The sequence below is a fragment of the Antedon mediterranea genome, chromosome 9 (genome assembly GCF_964355755.1).
Source record: "Antedon mediterranea chromosome 9, ecAntMedi1.1, whole genome shotgun sequence".
Lineage (NCBI taxonomy): Eukaryota > Metazoa > Echinodermata > Crinoidea > Comatulida > Antedonidae > Antedon > Antedon mediterranea.
Window position 1 is genome coordinate 20,887,296 of NC_092678.1, and position 22,718 is coordinate 20,910,013.

The following is a 22,718-nucleotide window of genomic DNA, read 5'->3' on the forward strand; positions in this document are numbered from 1 at the left end:
TCATCGTTGTATACTAATATCCCGCCACATGTATTTTAAATTACAAACCATTCCAGGCAAAACGCCTACTAAAGCTCATTTACGAGAACTGGTCATGTTGATTTTAACCAACAACAATTTTATTTTTGGAAATGATCATTACCTTTAAATTCATGGTACAGCGATGGGCACAAAAATGGCGCTGTCTTTTGAAAATTTATTTATGGGAAAAATTTGAGGCCAATTTTCTGTCCCTCCAACCTAATAAACCACTTGTTTGGTTTAGATACATTGACGACATCTTCATGATCTGGACCCATGGTGAAGATAATTTGGAATCTTTTCTTCTCAATATTAATTCAGCCCACCCAACTATCAAATTTACAGCTACCAAATCCAGTAGTAGCGTAGTATTTTTTGGACACTATAGTGACCATAGAAAATGGTACACTCAAAACTGACCTATTCCGTAAACCCATGGATTAAAATATGTACCTTCTCCCTAGCTTGTCATCCCCGACACTGTACTAAAAACGGGTGTCACGAAACCTAAGACCACGAAAGCTAAGACCCCCTAAAACCTAAGATCACGAAAGCTAAGACCCAAGACCTAAGATTACAAATTCTAAGATATACTACAGCTTAAAAACAATACTTGTTTATCCATACATAATTTTAAACACAGTAGGTTTCATTTATTACCATAAATATAATTTAATAGGCCTACTACCGCAAAACATAGATAAACTCACATTATTTTCGCCCGTTGAGTAAATATATATTTTTTCTTTACAACAAACAAACTTGACGGGTTGTTTGTTGGTATATATTTACTCCAATGTGTTGGTTCAGAGGATGTTTTTCTTACGCACCTGCCTTTCTTGTATTTTGACTCCAAATTTGTTGACTAACTTTATCCTGAATACCACACTTTAAAATTAGGACTTATAAGTACTTTCAGAAGGAGAAACACATAATAACAAATAAATAAATCCTTTAAATTTATGATTTTACAGACGTTTCTTTGTGTACTGTAATGTAACTCCGCTCCCCATGCTCAATGTTTTTGTTTCTATGGAGCGCCAAAAGAGCAACAATAATAGTACAAGTATAAAAACAGAAAGAAAACGAAACAAAAAAACTTATCATGATTTTTTAGTTAAAATTTATTTGCCAGTATTTATTTCTTCGTACTTGCATGATTATACTATTATCATTACAATTTTAATTTTACATTATGTGAATTATAAATTAGCTATTCAAATGATAATAATATGTATAAATCCATTGTTTAATACCTACCACAAATAATTGCCGATTATTGTATACATCAAGTTCATGTTTATTAGGTCAAAGGTCAATAACTTTACTTCCGGTCATTTTATAATTATAAATTATTATTATTATTATATTATTATTAATAATTATTGTTGCATTACAATAAATATAAATATGTATGGTCTCAGCAATTTGAGACCATTTTTAAATTTCAATGACCAACCGTTTTTTAGATACAATGCAAGTCAAGGTCAAAGGTGAATAGTGCAGAAAAATAGCATTTCCTATTACATTTCGTCAAAATGTTCCATTACAATGAATATAAATATATACGCTCCGAGTATTTTGATACCAATATCTTGTTGATAGACCAAAGGGATACGGAGATAGGACCAATTAATCGTGGGGTTGTTACCATGGTTACGGGATCGTGAAAATTGGTTACCTAGCATTTTGGTATCCTACCACCATATTAAAGAAGTGAAATCTCACTTTGGGCATTAAAATCCTACGGAAATACACGAAGACCCTGACTATAAAATGCATACATTATATACGTTTTTAATGGCGGCCATCTTGGAATTCAATATGGCTGCCATATGCTATTATTATAAATTGTACCATTGGACTGATTTATCATAATATGTAAGATTTATCACACAAATTACGTTCGTACGTTGTTTAAAATAGGAGCTACTATCAGTTTTGAGTAAAAAATGGGGGCCATTTTGAAATCCAAGATGGCGGCCAAAATAGGGTCTGAAAAAATTGGCCCCCAGTTGCAATGAATTCTGCTGGTCCCAAGGATTCCAAAAACTGCCAAGAACTCAACTTGAGCATTAAAATCTCACGGAACTGATTTTTGGAACATTTATACTAACAAATATCTTTTTATTAATATAATAATAATAATATATCAAAAATTTATTAAATAATATTTATCGCATAATATGCAATCTACGATAATTTAATTAATTGATATAACAAATTTATTAAATACATAACATCATTTGAATAAAAAGAACAAAACCGTTCTATGGCCACCACCAGGTAGGCTTACTTCATCAAAGCTTCTATGAATGGATGTACTGGTTGGGAGCAGAAAAACTAGTAGACCATACCCAGTACCGTTTTGATTACGATCAATCGGGAAATTACCTAACGACGTTATATATGTTCTTCAGATTTAGATTTTCAGAATCGTACACCGAAGAACTAACCGGACATCTCCGGAACAGAAATTACAAGAAGGAATACATCGAAACTACTATAAAGAAAGCAAGAGATATTCCTCGATGTCAAACACTGACGTACAAACCACGTCAGCCAAATTCGACCAGAATGCCATTGGTCACAACCTATTACCCGAGGTTGCCTCCATTACGGGCTATTATTGAGAAACATATGCCCATTCTACAGTTCATAGAACGTCTCGGGACTGTTTTTCCGGAACCACCCATTATTGCAATTCGTAGACCCCCAACCTTCGTGATATATTAGTCAGATCCAAATTTAAGAGTGAAATTAACTCTCATGGCAGCCAACATTTGGGAGTCACCTTTGCGGCAAATCTTGCAAAACTTGTTCATTGGTTGATTCTACTAAAAAATTTAAGAGTAACCAAACTGGCCGCATTTTTTGGATAAGACAATCAATTAATTGTCTAACCAAAAACGTCATTTATCTCATATACTGTAATATTTGTGGGAAACATTACGTCGAGGAAACAAAAAACACTCTCCGTATGAGAATGACACAACACAGATCAGCTATCAAAACATTAACGCTTGATCAACCTGTAGCCGAACATTTTAATTCAGCTGGTCACCATGATGTAAAATGGAGCGACAAAACTCGCAAAGACAAAGAAAATCACTGGGAATTACAACTTAAAACCACAAAACCTTTTGGACTTAACATTAGGAACATACTCCCAGATCGGTAAAATTATTCCATTGACTACCAACATTTAAGTTTCGATATTAACCACCATTTAAGCTGTTTTTTAGTTTCATTCCAAAATTGTTTATATCTCTACCAAGCTACCTTCTTTGTTTTCTACTCTTATTCAGACTCCACCCTGTCTCCTTTTGTTGTATTTCTTTCATTCCTGTCTATCCAGGCAGCACTTGCCAGTTCTTATACTATGAAGTTATCCAAATTCATTCACCTTCAAAATCATAAAAGTATATAATATTTCATTCAAGTATGGTTGTCTGTAACGGCATGCATCAGTGCGTGTCATCACGTAATTTTGAACTAACTCTTCTCTATTAGTCGTCATGTTTTCTTATTACAGACATTGCATCGATAGCGCAGGAAGCTTCATACATCAAGAGGATGAAGACAGCACACAACATACTTTGACATTTACAGATATCCAAACCATTCTTATGAAACAAGCTAATTGGCTGAAAAAACTTCAGAGCATAGTACAAGTAATTCGAATGCTAAATATCTGAAAAACAGCATTGCCTGACGCCTAATTATCTGATAATTGTCCTTCATTTTATTTAAATTTCTAAACTGGTTTAGCATTATTAATCTTATTAATATATAGTTGTTATCACCGGCGCAGATCCTAGGGGACCCCTACACCCCCATATTTTTTAATAGGGGATTTTCAACAGCAAAATTATTAAATTGTTGAAATGAAATAGAAAGACTTCTATGACACGCGTATCGTATGTGATTTTAGGAAGTTTCTATGAAGAATAGATTTTGCGTGAGTATAAGCAGTGGCGCATAATCAGGAAGTGCGTAACCCAAAATAATTGTATTCTTGCGGACGGAATTTTTATCTACTCAGAAATTGATTGAAACGACTTATAAATTACTGCTTCCATGGGACTTCGCTCGCAAAGTATTTCCTTTTTATACGTCACCACCCCATAACTATTAAAAACGAATCTGCACCGTTAGTTGTTATTGAATATTATTAACATTATGATTTTGTAAATCATTTTAGAGTATCCATGGCGCTCTAGTTGCTGAGCCGACGACCATAGAGGGAGAATCGATCATTCAAGACTGTGAACAATGGCGTTACAAACTGAAGCAAATTGTTGATATTTGCAATGAACATGAACATCGAATAAATAAAAACATGGAAGATCACAGTACATCTTTGATACACAAGCTGACATTTTCGCCAGACGAAAAGAATAACAAAACAGTCCAAGTATTTTGTTTATATTAAATTTAAATTCTTTATTTCTATTTTATTGAATTAGATTACAGACACAAATATAGCAGTGTTGTTTATTATCTTTCTATTTTGGTAATTATCTACATATTTTTAATCCCCAAAACCTAAGTTCAAAAGAATGGTGTGTGGAGAAAGTTGGGTTAAAAAGAGAGGCCCCGTTACCGTTTTAGAGGACTCAGTGCGAGGAAAGAAACAAACAACAGAGAAAAAGGAATACACAATGATTGCTTTTGTTACCACCGTTCTAATTGTACAACCGAAAGGGTAAGATTATTTGCGTACGGCCACTTAAACAAGTTTTTGATTCTCCTTTTAAGAAAACCAATTTTAATTATTGTTATGTAATCTGAGGTATCTTTCATAAAAAGCTTCCAGATTTCCTGAGACCCCCATTTCGCATTATTTATATATAATTTGTTTTCACATTATGATTCGATGAATAAACGTATTTATTTTTGTATTTGTACAAAAAATAATATTGCAATTATTTTGTTTAATGTTGTTTTCTCAGAAACTATTACAAGATGATAGATTGTATTCACAAGAAAGATATAAGATTTCATGGAGGTTACAATGTTGAAAACAACTTCAGAATAGAGGGAGAGCACACAACCGGAGAAAGAGTTGTATTGACCAAATTGGATCCTATTCGAAGGAATTCTGTTCAAAACTATGTACTTTATTTTGAAGACAGGTAAAGCATTTATTGTGTCATGTTTAAAAAAAAACACTGTAGAAATATAAACATGTCACTTCTCCCTCATAATCAGACATTGTTTAATAATGCAAGCTTCGTAACTTCTTAAATATGGAGGCATTCTCAATGATACAGTTCATATTAATTTTTGACTGCTCTACCATGTTGATTGTCAATTGGATCTTCCATACGTTTTTAACCGTTATTACAGATCTGAAATTCCTGAATGGTCTACAGTATTGAAGTTTTCAGAAGAAGAAGATTTAGCACAGGAAATGGAATATTATAGTAAGCTTTAGCCTACATTTTAAATTAATAGAATGTAAAATGTTTCATGTAAAGAAAGAAGAAGGAGGTAAAAGTGGTACGGTATAATATAGCTCAAAAGATTAACAATGATATGATTTATTGTCAATACAGATAGTGAATGTTAAAGATTTTGTTTACATAGTTTAATATTTTTATTTACTTTTTTAGATCCGTCTAACACAATATGTATAATTCTAATTCTTAGGTACAACTTTGGAGATACTGGATAAAACAAAGGAACATTCTCCGTCTGAATGTCAACTGAATCATAGAATAGGTACTGTTGGCATAGCATATTGAATATTCCTTTTGTAATATGTAGTGATTATGTGTCACATTGTCTTCTAATATTTACTGTAGGCCTACTATTATTTAGTTAGTGTGTGTATTATTTTCTGTTGCTCAAAAAATGTTTTTTTTTTTTATAGAAAAGAAAGATCTTGAAGTGGAAGTTAGTATTTCATTTTTTTTTTCTGGTTAATGAAGTTCTTATAATAAGACTTAATAACTAACTTAAGAGAAAATGTTCTTCCCTCAATAGAAACAAAATATAAATTACATACCGTCTGAATAAATATTCTTTTGTGAATTCTTAATTTGAAAAATATATATTTTTAAGTACTAATAATATTGATTACGGAATGATAAATGCTAATGTAGTCTGTAAACGAGTTTACCAGATTTATTCTGCATGCTTTTATTTAAAATCTTTTTTTAGTTTCTTGAGTTTTTAACTTCAGCAAAAATTATCTTTAAAAAAAATACGTTTATTATCCATACAGTAGAAAACGTGTACCATTGCGGACAACATTTTAATTGTACCATTGTGCATTTGTGGTTGATTATGTAGTTCATATACTTCTTCAATACATACAAATGCTATAATACAACATGTGCTTTTATTTATGTTCTTTTTCTTTTTTTTTTACAAAGAAATTATTAGGTATTGCTGATCTGAACAAGGCGACCATTAAAAGTCTTTCAAAACTTCATGAATTATATATCATGAAGTTCTGCAGTCAAATTATTGAAGAAGGAGTAAAGTATCATATTTTCCGTAATATAATGGAAGTCAAAGACATGATTGAAAGGTATTAATTCGATAATGAATAATAAAGAAGATTTATAAAGACAAGTTTATTACTTTGGTATTCACAAATATTTCATATCATTAACAATTATACCGAATTTAATTTAAATTTCATTTTGCGTTTATGATCAAATTTAAAAATACCTCTATGAATCGAATCTTTTCACTCATATATTGTGATAAGATATGTAATTGACGCAACTCAATGCTACAAAATAACGTTATCTTCTCTTAAAGTTTTGACAGTGTGTTAGAAGGTAATCGTCTAGACAGTTTCGCATACTTTACTGAACTAAATAAACGATTGAAGGAAGGTTCGTTTAAGCCAATTGTTGAATATCAAGCCAACTTGCCTTTTCAACGGAATATGCTTCAATTCCAAAGGTACAGTATAGTGTAATAGACTTTAGTGATGAAAGCTTACGTAAACATAGGCTATTTTACGATTAGGGTACGGTGCGTTAAAGAAACCCATTTTGTTATCACTCCTAAAGATTTCTATAAACACACAAAACAATGCTTCCTTACTGATATTTTATTTTGTTATAGTGATTAGTAAATGATTTTCTAGTTTGTTTTTTGTATTGATTTCTATTTTGAGATGCTTGTACTTTGATTTACATGTTTCTTTTATCTCGTGTTTATGTAAGGGCTTCTTGAATGTCAACATTTGCCGTTTTTCTTTAATAAACAAAAAACAAGTTTTTAAAAAAATATTTACTTTTAATCAGAGAACATAATAGAGCACTTATACAAGTGCTTGGAAATTTTGAGCGAAATGTCAAAACAAAAAGCCGTATTTCTGAGATGGACTTGCAGTTACGGATTTCGAAACCTCAGGAATGGCTAACGTCTCTTTATAGAAAGTCTAAGGTAACATTTATTTAATAATAAATATATATATATATATATATATATATATATATATATATATATATATAAACACAAGAGGCAAAGAACATTAATTCTAAACCGCCCTGTGATATACTGAAATTTAATTAATTAATTTGAAACGATAAAGATGAGGTAGCATTTATTTATATATATATATATAAACACATTAGGCAATGAACATTAATTCGAAAACGGCTAGGGTTATAGTCAGTCAGAGGTGGAGCAGCTAATGTATAACTTTATAATGATGTTGTAGCTTGAAATACCAGAACAAATCATCATCTTTTCAATATTAAAGAAACATGATATTATCATATTATAGTAGCGTCACTAGCTGCTGATTCGATTTATTGTTCCTGCACTATCCATTTGTATGTTATTGATTTAATTGATTGATTTGTCCAGGCTCTAAACAAAGCATTTAAAGGTCCAACCGACCAGCCTAACCATCGGTTGCAAATACATACAATTCATATGCTAGAGAAACTTATTCAAGAAGAACAAGAACTCACGAAAAGTGTAGAAAAAGACTTACACATGACGTCAGTGCTGCTCAACTTACCAACTGAACTGGTATCAAAAGATCGTCAATTATTATACGTAAGTTAAAGTTTGTTCGGTTGATTCTTTTTTTATATTTACCAATTTAAAGTTACTTGATTTACATATTATAATTATGTATGTCTCAACATATTTAGGATGTCGCCCAAAATACACGGGTAGGTCCGTCAGTATATAATGTTATAGTGTATTGAATAGCTTGAAATAGGCCTACCCGAAAACTGCCTCTTTTCCATATTAAAGAAACACTAAATTACTTTTAACTGTTAATATTTTAATATTATTTTATTTGATTTTAATTGGTTGCTAGTTTGTGCATAATAATGTTGATGCCTTTCTCTCTGTAAAAAAAGTTACGCACTTAGCTACCATTATTTTTAGTCGCGTGCAACGCTACTCTACAGCTCACTATGTCGGTCGGTTGGTCGGTAGGTAAACACTAACTTGAGCACGCGACTGCCGCTATGTATATGGCCTTGTTTTTTATGAGGGGCATTTGACAATCCTACTCCTACTTAAGCTAGGTAAATGACGTACAAGAAGACGGATACAAAGCTTCTTATGTTACTATTCTCTTTCTAAACTATAGAAACTATCACAAATAAAAGATGATTGGTTAAAAAAGCACGGTTGTTTTATGTTATATACCAAGAGAAAGACTGACGACGGAAACCCACTGAAGAATATTAGAAAGAAATATTCACAAAAAGAGATTCATATTTACGCTTCAGCCTCAGTCATTATTTTGACATCGTAAGTAACAATATTTTTATTTAAACTTATAATTTTTTTTAAATAAAATTGATTGTAAAGATTTCGTTTTAAAACTAAACGCTTTGACCTATAAACTTACATACACTTTGTCATTAAAGTTTTGGACTAACAATGGTAGTTTAATTTAAAATCTGTCTTGTCTACACCATTCAAATTAAATCAATTAAAAGTTGATTGTTTCAGGAAACAATTTTGTAATTGCTATGATCGAAATTATACTGATATTGAAGTTGTTGACGCAAGAAACAGAAAAAGTTGGATGCCTGAAAAAGGTTTTTTGTTTAAGTTGTGGATATATAAGAAAGTAGGCCTCGTAGACGATTATCAGCCAGTGGAATACCTTCTTGGATTTACCTCAGGGAGTGACCAAATTGAGTAAGTGTCAGAACCTTTTATTGACGCGCCACACGCAGCTTTCGAGTAGGAAAATGCGCATGTTTAGAAACATAATGCAAAACATTTACAAATCAAAGTGCGAGAAAAAATTATGAGATCTTAAGCAATCTGTACTTGTGTGTTTGTTAAGTTTTTTTGTAATAACGACTTCATTTACTGTATGTTTAGGAAAGATTTCAAAGAATGGAAAGCAGCACTCGTCGTGGCTACTGGTGAATCTGGAAAATATGATGATTATAGTAGGCAATTATTTTTTTTGAATTTATATATTAAAATAAAATGTCTCATAATATACATTAAAGATGTATTGTCCCTTTGACTAATTCCAAAAAAATAAAAAATAATAGATTTCGAAAAAAGGTGGGTCATTTTGAAGTATCATAATAGTTATTAACTATCACCAAAAATTTTTCGAAAAAAAAAAAATTTAACTGAAATACAGACGTTTTTTTGGTAAAAAAATAACTTTGACTTCCAGTCAAAGTTTTCAATCAAAACATATCCCATAATGAAACGCGCTTGTTTGGCTACTCTGTATGCATAATCATAAAACTTCCTCATGATCTGTGTGAAAATACCTTCTTAACCGTGACGAGTTGTAAACAATCCTAATTTAGCAATATATGCATAATGCGTACTCATGGTTTGAAATCTTTGTTTACTTTCGCTCGTGACGATTTTCCAGATGAAATGTAATCAAACTAATTTACCTGTTAATTATGTAAACTTGTTGTTTTTGGCTCAAATTTTCGACTTAAAGTGAATAACTTTAATATTACTTTGATATGGCCACTTTAAATTTAGAATATTTTGACCTTCATTTTTTTGTGTTTCAAGGGACAATACATCTTTAAAGAGTACTATTATGAGTAACCAATTTCGAGATGAAAAAAGGTATATCAATTTTTTTTATTTTTAGTAGGCCTATAAGCATAATCCTATGTTAATAATACTACTGTATATTTTTCTATCAAACGGTAAAACAAGTAGTGTGTCACAAATTGATCTTTAAATGGGCGAAGACGTTTTACTTTTATATTAGGCTATGAATATTATACTGTTAAGCAATTACTTAATCAGAAGGTTTTTATTTATAGGTCGACCAATACACATTGTAACAACGGTTTTTGTCACTAACAAAGACGACGAACTTCAACTGGATGTGAATGACTTTGTGGAACTTCTTGAAAATCGACAAGTCAAGAATGAAAGTAAATATTTGACTGGAACTTGTATTCTTGCATTCTATCGAGGAATGTTTATTAATGTCTAATTTGGAGAAGACAACAAAAACATGCCTACATAGAGTGATTTACAAATGAATGATTTACATTAAGTGAACTTGAATTCATGATTTACATAATTCCTGTTATATTTTTATTTAGTTTGGGTAAGAGGTATACGTCAACGTGACGGAATGTCTGGGTGGTTTCCAAGCACAATTTTAGGATCACAACGGGATGAACAATATAGCTATGGCCAGAAAATAAAACTTCGGTGTAAAAAAGAAAGAGAAAATGAATATGAAGACGACAAATCAAGCTATAAGTAAACATTTTTTTTTGTATCTCAAAGATGTTATTTTATTGAATATGTATTCGTATCTTGTTCATTGTAAATAATTATTAATTTATTTTTTTATTTTAGCAACGATGCCATCCAAGTTAGAAAGAAAGACCGTGACACAACTACTAGAAACCCCAGGAAATCGTCTAAAGATAAATCAAAACGATTATCATTTTATTTTAGGCCTATCAGTAGGCTTCTGATGAATCAGAATGCATGTATTGCACCTAAGGACACAGACTTGTATCAAGAAATACGTGTTGGTAATGTGGAAACATCTTGCAGCGTATTAGACCGAACCTCCCACTATGACTACATTTGTTCTGACATTGAGTTTGATGACGGCGGGTACGTTAAGGTTGCTCCGTATAATAAGAATAATTAGCATAATGATGAGTACTTTAAGATCGGTCCGTATAATAAGAATAATTTGCATAATGATGAGTACCTTAAGATTGGTCCGTATAATAAGAATAATTAGCATAATGATGAGTACCTTAAGATTTGTCCGTATAATAAGAATAATTAGCATAATGATGAGTACCTTAAGATTTGTCCGTATAATAAGAATAATTAGCATAATGATGAGTACTTTAAGATCGGTCCGTATAATAAGAATAATTTGCATAATGACGGGTACCTTAAGATTGGTCCGTATAATAAGAATAATTAGCATAATGATGAGTACCTTAAGATTTGTCCGTATAATAAGAATAATTAGCATAATGATGAGTACCTTAAGATTTGTCCGTATAATAAGAATAATTAGCATAATGATGAGTACCTTAAGCTTTGTCCGTATAATAAGAATAATTAGCATAATGATGAGTACATTAAGATTGGTCCGTATAATAATAATAATTAGCATAATGATGAGTACCTTAAGATTGCTCCGTATAATAAGAATAATTAGCATAATGATGAGTACCTTAAGATTGCTCCGTATAATGAGAATAATTAGCATAATGATGAGTACCTTAAGATTGCTCCGTATAATGAGAATAATTAGCATAATGATGAGTACCTTAAGATGGGTCCGTATAGTAAGAGTAATTAGCATAATGATGAGTACATTAAGATTGGTCCGTATAATAATAATAATTAGCATAATGATTTTATTTATTTATTTTATGTCTTTAGGCAATGATGAGTACCTTAAGATTGCTCCGTATAATAAGAATAATTAGCATAATGATGAGTACCTTAAGATTGCTCCGTATAATGAGAATAATTAGCATAATGATGAGTACCTTAAGATTTGTCCGTATAATAAGAATAATTAGCATAATGATGAGTACCTTAAGATTTGTCCGTATAATAAGAATAATTAGCATAATGATGAGTACCTTAAGCTTTGTCCGTATAATAAGAATAATTAGCATAATGATGAGTACATTAAGATTGGTCCGTATAATAATAATAATTAGCATAATGATGAGTACCTTAAGATTGCTCCGTATAATAAGAATAATTAGCATAATGATGAGTACCTTAAGATTGCTCCGTATAATGAGAATAATTAGCATAATGATGAGTACCTTAAGATTGCTCCGTATAATGAGAATAATTAGCATAATGATGAGTACCTTAAGATGGGTCTGTATAGTAAGAATAATTAGCATAATGATGAGTACATTAAGATTGGTCCGTATAATAATAATAATTAGCATAATGATGAGTAAGTATTTAAGATTAGTCCGTATAATAAGAATAATTAGCATAATTACGGGTACCTTAAGATTGGCCCTTATAATAAGAATAATTAGCATGATGATGAGTACCTTAAGATTGGTCCGTATAAGAATAATTTGCATAATTGAAAATAATTTTCAATTAAATTATTTAGCATTATTGTAATTTAGAACTGCAACAACAACAAAACCAATATTATTACTAATACACGGCGTTATTAGACACTGAATTTTGCAATTGTTAGTCCGTAAATCAACTAGTTTGTTTCGATTTTGTTTAGGATTTGTATTATACATAAAAACAATTTATAAAAAAACAGTTTATGCGCACTCTCTTTACATTCTCCTTTTTTGTCAGCAAACTATTAATAACTGTATATATCAATATAGAATAAGTTGTAGATCTACTGCCCTATATACCTCAGACAAAAATGAAGAGACCGGTCCTTCCTTAAATATATCATTAGCGCTTTCCTGAAATCTTGAATCCATCTCCTGAGGGCGACTGATTAGCATTTTCTTTTTTAAATTAGAAATATCGGAATATTTGTGTTTATCCAAAATATCGGAGGGAAATTGCATTTTATCGGGAGATCGGGAAGTGACTAAAAAGAGACTCCCGCCATTATAGGGAGAATTGGGGTTTTTTTGCCAAATACATTTGTTTCTGACCGCAATACGTCACTGGTCTTTTGTTTGTTACATTCCATGCATTTTATTTATGGTATTCTTTGTCGTGTCGTGCCATTGAATGGTAATGTTGTTTAGTCTATATACATACATTCATAACGTTTGGGTTTTTTTTATAGAGAGTTTAATGCTGTTAATACTGTAGATTGGTTCTAGTTATTATAGTTTTTTTTTTTATTCTTTCTATTTCTCCTTCAATTGTGGTTGTGGTCTTCATCGAGTTTGTGTATCCCCATAAGAGTTATTCGAATTTTGCATCTACAGCTGTTCCTTAAATAGAACAAGCAAAGGTACTGTATACTTAATATGTACACAGTATGTATACCTAATATGTACACAGTATGTATACTTAATATGTACACAGTATGTATACCTTAATATGTACACAGTATGTATACCTAATATGTACACAGTATGTATACCTAATATGTACACAGTATGTATACCTAATATGTACACAGTATGTATACCTAATATGTACACAGTATGTATACTTAATATGTACACAGTATGTATACCTAATATGTACACAGTATGTATACCTAATATGTACACAGTATGTATACTTAATATGTACACAGTATGTATACCTAATATGTACACAGTATGTATACCTAATATTTTCACAGTATGTATACCTAATATGTACACAGTATGTATACTTAATATGTACAAAGTATGTATACCTAATATGTACACAGTATGTATACTTAATATGTACACAGTATGTATACCTAATATGTACACAGTATGTATACTTAATATGTACACAGTATGTATACTTAATATGTACACAGTATGTATACTTAATATGTACACAGTATGTATACTTAATATGTACACAGTATGTATACTTAATATGTACACAGTATGTATACTTAATATGTACACAGTATGTATACTTAATATGTACACAGTATGTATACCTTAATATGTACACAGTATGTATACCTAATATGTACACAGTATGTATACTTAATATGTACACAGTATGTATACTTAATATGTACACAGTATGTATACTTAATATGTACACAGTATGTATACTTAATATGTACAAAGTATGTATACCTAATATGTACACAGTATGTATACATAATATATACACAGTATGTATACTTAATATGTACACAGTATATATATTTAATATGTACACAGTATGTATACTTAATATGTACACAGTATGTATACTTAATATGTACACAGTATGTATACTTAATATGTACACAGTATGTATACCTAATATGTACACAGTATGTATACATAATATATACACAGTATGTATACTTAATATGTACACAGTATATATATTTAATATGTACACAGTATGTATACTTAATATGTACACAGTATGTATACCTAATATGTACACAGTATGTATACTTAATATGTACACAGTATGTATACTTAATATGTACACAGTATGTATACCTTAATATGTACAAAGTATGTATACCTAATATGTACACAGTATCTATACATAATATATACACAGTATGTATACTTAATATGTACACAGTATATATATTTAATATGTACACAGTATGTATACTTAATATGTACACAGTATGTATACTTAATATGTACACAGTATGTATACTTAATATGTACACAGTATGTATACCTAATATGTACACAGTATGTATACATAATATATACACAGTATGTATACTTAATATGTACACAGTATATATATTTAATATGTACACAGTATGTATACTTAATATGTACACAGTATGTATACTTAATATGTACACAGTATGTATACCTTAATATGTACACAGTATGTAGGCCCTATACCTAATATGTACACAGTATGTATACCTAATATGTACACAGTATGTATACTTAATATGTACACAGTATGTATACCTAATATGTACACAGTATGTATACTTAATATGTACACAGTATGTATACCTTAATATGTACACAGTATGTATACCTTAATATGTACACAGTATGTATACCTAATATGTACACAGTATGTATACTTAATATGTACACAGTATGTATACTTAATATGTACAAAGTATGTATACCTAATATGTACACAGTATGTATACTTAATATGTACACAGTATGTATACTTAATATGTACACAGTATGTATACTTAATATGTACACAGTATGTATACCTTAATATGTACAAAGTATGTATACCTAATATGTACACAGTATCTATACATAATATATACACAGTATGTATACTTAATATGTACACAGTATATATATTTAATATGTACACAGTATGTATACTTAATATGTACACAGTATGTATACTTAATATGTACACAGTATGTATACTTAATATGTACACAGTATGTATACCTAATATGTACACAGTATGTATACATAATATATACACAGTATGTATACTTAATATGTACACAGTATATATATTTAATATGTACACAGTATGTATACTTAATATGTACACAGTATGTATACTTAATATGTACACAGTATGTATACTTAATATGTACACAGTATGTATACTTAATATGTACACAGTATGTATACCTTAATATGTACACAGTATGTATACTTAATATGTACACAGTATGTATACCTTAATATGTACACAGTATGTATACTTAATATGTACACAGTATGTATACTTAATATGTACACAGTATGTATACCTTAATATGTACACAGTATGTAGGCCCTATACCTAATATGTACACAGTATGTATACCTAATATGTACACAGTATGTATACTTAATATGTACACAGTATGTATACCTAATATGTACACAGTATGTATACTTAATATGTACACAGTATGTATACCTTAATATGTACACAGTATGTATACTTAATATGTACACAGTATGTATACCTAATATGTACACAGTATGTATACCTAATATGTACACAGTATGTATACTTAATATGCACACAGTATGTATACTTAATATGTACACAGTATGTATACTTAATATGTACACAGTATGTATACTTAATATGTACACAGTATGTATACCTTAATATGTACACAGTATGTATACTTAATATGTACACAGTATGTATACCTAATATGTACACAGTATGTATACTTAATATGCACACAGTATGTATACTTAATATGTACACAGTATGTATACTTAATATGTACACAGTATGTATACTTAATATGTACACAGTATGTATACTTAATATATACACAGTATGTATACTTAATATGTACACAGTATGTATACTTAATATGTACACAGTATGTATACTTAATATGTACACAGTATGTATACTTAATATGTACACAGTATGTATACCTTAATATGTACACAGTATGTATACCTAATATGTACACAGTATGTATACTTAATATGCACACAGTATGTATACTTAATATGCACACAGTATGTATACTTAATATGTACACAGTATGTATACCTAATATGTACACAGTATGTATACTTAATATGCACACAGTATGTATACTTAATATGTACACAGTATGTATACTTAATATGTACACAGTATGTATACTTAATATGTACACAGTATGTATACTTAATATATACACAGTATGTATACTTAATATGTACACAGTATGTATACTTAATATGTACACAGTATGTATACTTAATATGTACACAGTATGTATACTTAATATGTACACAGTATGTATACTTAATATGTACACAGTATGTATACTTAATATGTACACAGTATGTATACCTTAATATGTACACAGTATGTATACCTAATATGTACACAGTATGTATACTTAATATGCACACAGTATGTATACTTAATATGCACACAGTATGTATACTTAATATGTACACAGTATGTATACCTAATATGTACACAGTATGTATACTTAATATGCACACAGTATGTATACTTAATATGTACACAGTATGTATACTTAATATGTACACAGTATGTATACTTAATATGTACACAGTATGTATACCTTAATATGTACAAAGTATGTATACCTAATATGTACACAGTATCTATACATAATATATACACAGTATGTATACTTAATATGTACACAGTATATATATTTAATATGTACACAGTATGTATACTTAATATGTACACAGTATGTATACTTAATATGTACACAGTATGTATACTTAATATGTACACAGTATGTATACCTAATATGTACACAGTATGTATACATAATATATACACAGTATGTATACTTAATATGTACACAGTATATATATTTAATATGTACACAGTATGTATACTTAATATGTACACAGTATGTATACTTAATATGTACACAGTATGTATACTTAATATGTACACAGTATGTATACTTAATATGTACACAGTATGTATACCTTAATATGTACACAGTATGTATACTTAATATGTACACAGTATGTATACCTTAATATGTACACAGTATGTATACTTAATATGTACACAGTATGTATACTTAATATGTACACAGTATGTATACCTTAATATGTACACAGTATGTAGGCCCTATACCTAATATGTACACAGTATGTATACCTAATATGTACACAGTATGTATACTTAATATGTACACAGTATGTATACCTAATATGTACACAGTATGTATACTTAATATGTACACAGTATGTATACCTTAATATGTACACAGTATGTATACTTAATATGTACACAGTATGTATACCTAATATGTACACAGTATGTATACCTAATATGTACACAGTATGTATACTTAATATGCACACAGTATGTATACTTAATATGTACACAGTATGTATACTTAATATGTACACAGTATGTATACTTAATATGTACACAGTATGTATACCTTAATATGTACACAGTATGTATACTTAATATGTACACAGTATGTATACCTAATATGTACACAGTATGTATACTTAATATGCACACAGTATGTATACTTAATATGTACACAGTATGTATACTTAATATGTACACAGTATGTATACTTAATATGTACACAGTATGTATACTTAATATATACACAGTATGTATACTTAATATGTACACAGTATGTATACTTAATATGTACACAGTATGTATACTTAATATGTACACAGTATGTATACTTAATATGTACACAGTATGTATACCTTAATATGTACACAGTATGTATACCTAATATGTACACAGTATGTATACTTAATATGCACACAGTATGTATACTTAATATGCACACAGTATGTATACTTAATATGTACACAGTATGTATACCTAATATGTACACAGTATGTATACTTAATATGCACACAGTATGTATACTTAATATGTACACAGTATGTATACTTAATATGTACACAGTATGTATACTTAATATGTACACAGTATGTATACTTAATATATACACAGTATGTATACTTAATATGTACACAGTATGTATACTTAATATGTACACAGTATGTATACTTAATATGTACACAGTATGTATACTTAATATGTACACAGTATGTATACTTAATATGTACACAGTATGTATACTTAATATGTACACAGTATGTATACCTTAATATGTACACAGTATGTATACCTAATATGTACACAGTATGTATACTTAATATGCACACAGTATGTATACTTAATATGCACACAGTATGTATACTTAATATGTACACAGTATGTATACCTAATATGTACACAGTATGTATACTTAATATGCACACAGTATGTATACTTAATATGTACACAGTATGTATACTTAATATGTACACAGTATGTATACTTAATATGTACACAGTATGTATACTTAATATATACACAGTATGTATACTTAATATGTACACAGTATGTATACTTAATATGTACACAGTATGTATACTTAATATGTACACAGTATGTATACTTAATATGTACACAGTATGTATACCTTAATATGTACACAGTATGTATACCTAATATGTACACAGTATGTATACTTAATATGCACACAGTATGTATACTTAATATGTATATATTAAAACGGAAAAACACTCTTGTATGGAGAGGTTCGATCCATACAAAATGTTTACAAAATAGTCAAAAGTTATTGTTACATTGTATAGATAGTCAAGTTAAGATTCACAGTTACAATAACATAACTTGGAAGCAATACATTTGAATAGGCGTGAGACCAAAATAACGTGAGAATGGAATACATCACAAAATACTAGTGTCATATTTTGCATATTACTTCGCGGTCGGAAACACATGATTTAACATTCTATTCAAAGAAAATAAGCCGTATATAATTAAGAGAAGAGAGTTCGCCAGTAACCTCCGTAAATCTCAGACTAGGTCACGAGATATATAACATGCTGTGTCATTTCACCACCGACTTTTTGAATTACGATTACAAGGAGGGGACTCTATGGTTACCGATATCAAATATATAATATAATCTATATTATAAGTGAGAGAGTTTGTACGTTTGTTTGTGTGTTTGTTTGTTCGTTATACAGATTTTTTTTACTGCACATACTTTGAATCTTAACTTGTCTATCTATACAATGTAAAAATAAACATAATCATTTTGTATGAATCGAGAGTGTTCTTCCGTTTTAAAGGTCAGCATGGAGGATATAAAAATACTTTATTTCCTTCATGAGGAGAACAAACAATACATCTGTCGATCAGTATACGTAACGAAAGGTAATCATGCATAAATCCAGAGTCAATACACAGAATATGAGTCTGCAGAAACTAATGTAGGAACAGTTTGATCTATCCGTGATTGTTTAATTTTTTATTTCGATCTTAATTTGAAATGAGTGAGTCAAATTGGGAGTTTTTTATTCCAAAGGATGAAATTGAGTTCGGAGAGTATATTGTGCTTGGGGAAGGCTTCGCTTCGGTTGTGTATAAAGCTACACGTAAAACGGTTAACAACAACATTGGAGTAGCCGTGAAGTTTTATCAAAGACTAGAAAGCCAGCGTGAGGAAGCCTGTATTCTTAAAGATCTTGATCACAAAAATATCATAAAATTCTACGGTCTTTATAAACCACATGGTGGTGTGATGAGCTTACATGGCATTGTCCTGGAATTGGCATCTGAGGGAAATTTGTCAAATTTTTTAACCAGAAATAGAGAGCAAAGTCAAACTGCGGGAATACTCTTCAGATTACCAGAATCTCAGTTTGTTCAGTGGAGTATTGACATCGCTTCTGCCCTTCAGTACTTGCACAAGAAGAACATAATCCACAAAGACATTAAATCACCAAATGTTCTATTAAGCGATGTCAAGGAAAACGGGTTTAACGTACTTAAATTGTGTGATTTTGGAAGTTGTAAAGAACTACAAAATGCATGTACCACAGTGACTGCCATTACATCTGCAGGAGGCTTTACAAGATGTTGGGCTGCACCTGAAGTTCTCCAACATCCAAGAATTGTATCTAAAACATCGGATGTTTACTCGTTTTGTGTTGTTCTATGGGAATTATGGACTTGCCAGGAACCGTGGAAAGGCTTTGGAGAGGTTGAAATGATAATGAATGTAATTAACGGTACTTTTCTTGAGATTCCAAACGACTTTCCGGAGGTATTGCGTCCAATGATAAAACAGTGTTGGAGCAGCGCAGGGGTACAAAGGTGCGAAATTGACGAAGTGCTAGAATATCTGGAGAAGTTCAGAAGGTTTTTGATAGATAACGGTAAAAGTTTTTATTCTACAGTCATTTAGCTGGGGTATACTGTAATGTAATAAGCCAGTGTTTTTCCAAAAACATCTGAGTAAATAAGTTCTTTACAAAAAAACGTAAAAGTAACAAAAAATTCAACAACATAATGAAGATAAACAAATAAAATTACAGTATGTATTCAATGTGTTGTATTAGACTAGAACAACTTGCAACAGATTTTTTCTGGTTTATTTAGTCCAAAGGAATGTCATTTCCAAAGTTGACCAAAATCGGACATCAGGAAGTGGGCTAATTAGCATAAAATCAAGATGGCCGCTATTCACTGTACCATTTTGAAGCTCCTTATCGGTTGGTTTTAGACCAACTAAGTGCAGTAGAAATAAATGTGATTTTAAAATGATACAATTAGCATATTTAAAGAACTATATGACATACCTACAGGGGCGGATTTAGGGGCCGCCCCGCCCCTTTTGCAAACTATAAAAAAAAAATTTTGTTGACACGTGACACGTTTACGTATTCACGCACAGCAGTTTTTATAAATAAAGAATGATTAATTTCAAAGTGTTTCTATCATTCCATCGGATCGAATATTTGTTATTGCCATTAGGTCTACATCTACATTGTTTAACCGCGGCCGACGTTGTCTTCCTACGCCATTAAATATTTCATGAGTTGAAAAACTTCACTGCTCTGCATAACAAGAGACGAGTTAGGCCTAAATAGAGCAGTCAACTCATCATCCAATCACCATCCAACATTCACTATTTTGTATAATAAATAATTTCATAGGCCAATTTTAAATTATTGATCATTATTATTAAAACAGGATATATAACAACAAATATTTCTTACAAAAAACGCCACTCGCTTCTTAACTTAACAGTTTTAAAGATATATTATCTCCCTAAACATATTTTTTTCAAATTTGCTTTGGAATGTGTCATTATAATGTCACATAATAGCTTTTCACTTTAACCAAAAAATGGATTGAAAAAAAATATTATTTACCTGAAAAAAATGTAATTTAAAGCAAAAAAATATTTAAATTGTCTTTCAGACAATGGTTTTTGGTAAAATTAAACGTTTCTTTACTCTTTTTATAAATTAAATAATGTTTTTTTTTTACAGAAGTAAATAACTTTATTAAAACTGCAAAATTACCTACTTAAAGTCTGATTTTATTAATCTTCAATTTCATGTTTTTAGGGGACGATACATCTTAAATTATTGATCTTTCTTCAGAAATAATGATTTGTTATCAATTATTTTGTTTAAAAATCAGTAGTAAACATTTTGTGTAACGTAAATATATAGTCTGGCCCACTTTACAGAACAAAAATATAAGCATAAACTAAACTATAGTACTGTAGCCTACTTTGAGTAGATAGTAGTTCACTTAAACACACAAAAATAGAAAAAAAGTATCCTACTTTGAATTTATTTAATTCAAATCACTTTAAAAAGAATTTACAGATTACCGTCTACATGCATCTCAATAATACTGTATTATCCGCAAAAGTTTTCATAGACTCTCTTCTCCCAGACGTGCTTTAGGGCTTGTAATTTGAGAATGACCCGTCCGAGTTTACAAAATTACAAAACTGTCAGCCTCTAGAACTATAGCTTCCGCTTGATATAGCTTCTGAATGAGTAGTCCTCTGGGAATATAGCTGGCTAAAGCCGCGGCGCAAAAACAACAAAAAGCATAACAAAGTAAGTTCGTAGAAAAGGGGTAGTAAATTCATTTAATTTAATTTATTTCCCTTTAAAGTTTTACAAAGTAAAGGAGCCTAAAAGAAAGCAAAGCTTGTAATGAATAGGCTCCTCAAAACAAAAACAAAAACATATAAGAGTACAGTAGGCCTATGTGTTCCCTCGCTAAGTAAACTTATTTCTTACTTTGTTAGCAGTTGGCTGTAAATTAATGTTGCAGACAGTATTTTGACTCATAACAGGGGCGGACCCAGGAGTGTTGCCCTAGTGACCCGG

At 30.2% G+C, this 22,718-nt stretch overlaps 2 protein-coding genes across 2 annotated transcripts; both read left to right on the forward strand.

Annotated features, from left to right (window-relative positions):
• Nucleotides 1-5,489: 5,489 nt before the first annotated feature.
• LOC140058310 (uncharacterized) lies at nucleotides 5,490-11,618 on the forward strand. The gene is made up of 13 exons (XM_072103873.1): nucleotides 5,490-5,517; nucleotides 5,677-5,748; nucleotides 5,900-5,922; nucleotides 6,405-6,562; nucleotides 6,799-6,945; nucleotides 7,293-7,434; nucleotides 7,861-8,055; nucleotides 8,606-8,769; nucleotides 8,974-9,165; nucleotides 9,355-9,425; nucleotides 10,284-10,397; nucleotides 10,572-10,734; nucleotides 10,834-11,618. The coding sequence occupies exons 1-13, from the start codon at nucleotides 5,490-5,492 to the stop codon at nucleotides 11,135-11,137; spliced, it is 1,773 nt and encodes a 590-aa protein (XP_071959974.1). The 3' UTR covers nucleotides 11,138-11,618.
• Nucleotides 11,619-19,769: 8,151 nt separating this feature from the next.
• On the forward strand, nucleotides 19,770-20,788 carry LOC140059008 (mitogen-activated protein kinase kinase kinase zak-1-like). Its single transcript, XM_072104818.1, has one exon. It carries the CDS (start codon nucleotides 19,850-19,852, stop codon nucleotides 20,765-20,767), a length of 918 nt encoding a protein of 305 aa, XP_071960919.1. The 5' UTR covers nucleotides 19,770-19,849; the 3' UTR covers nucleotides 20,768-20,788.
• Nucleotides 20,789-22,718: the final 1,930 nt, after the last annotated feature.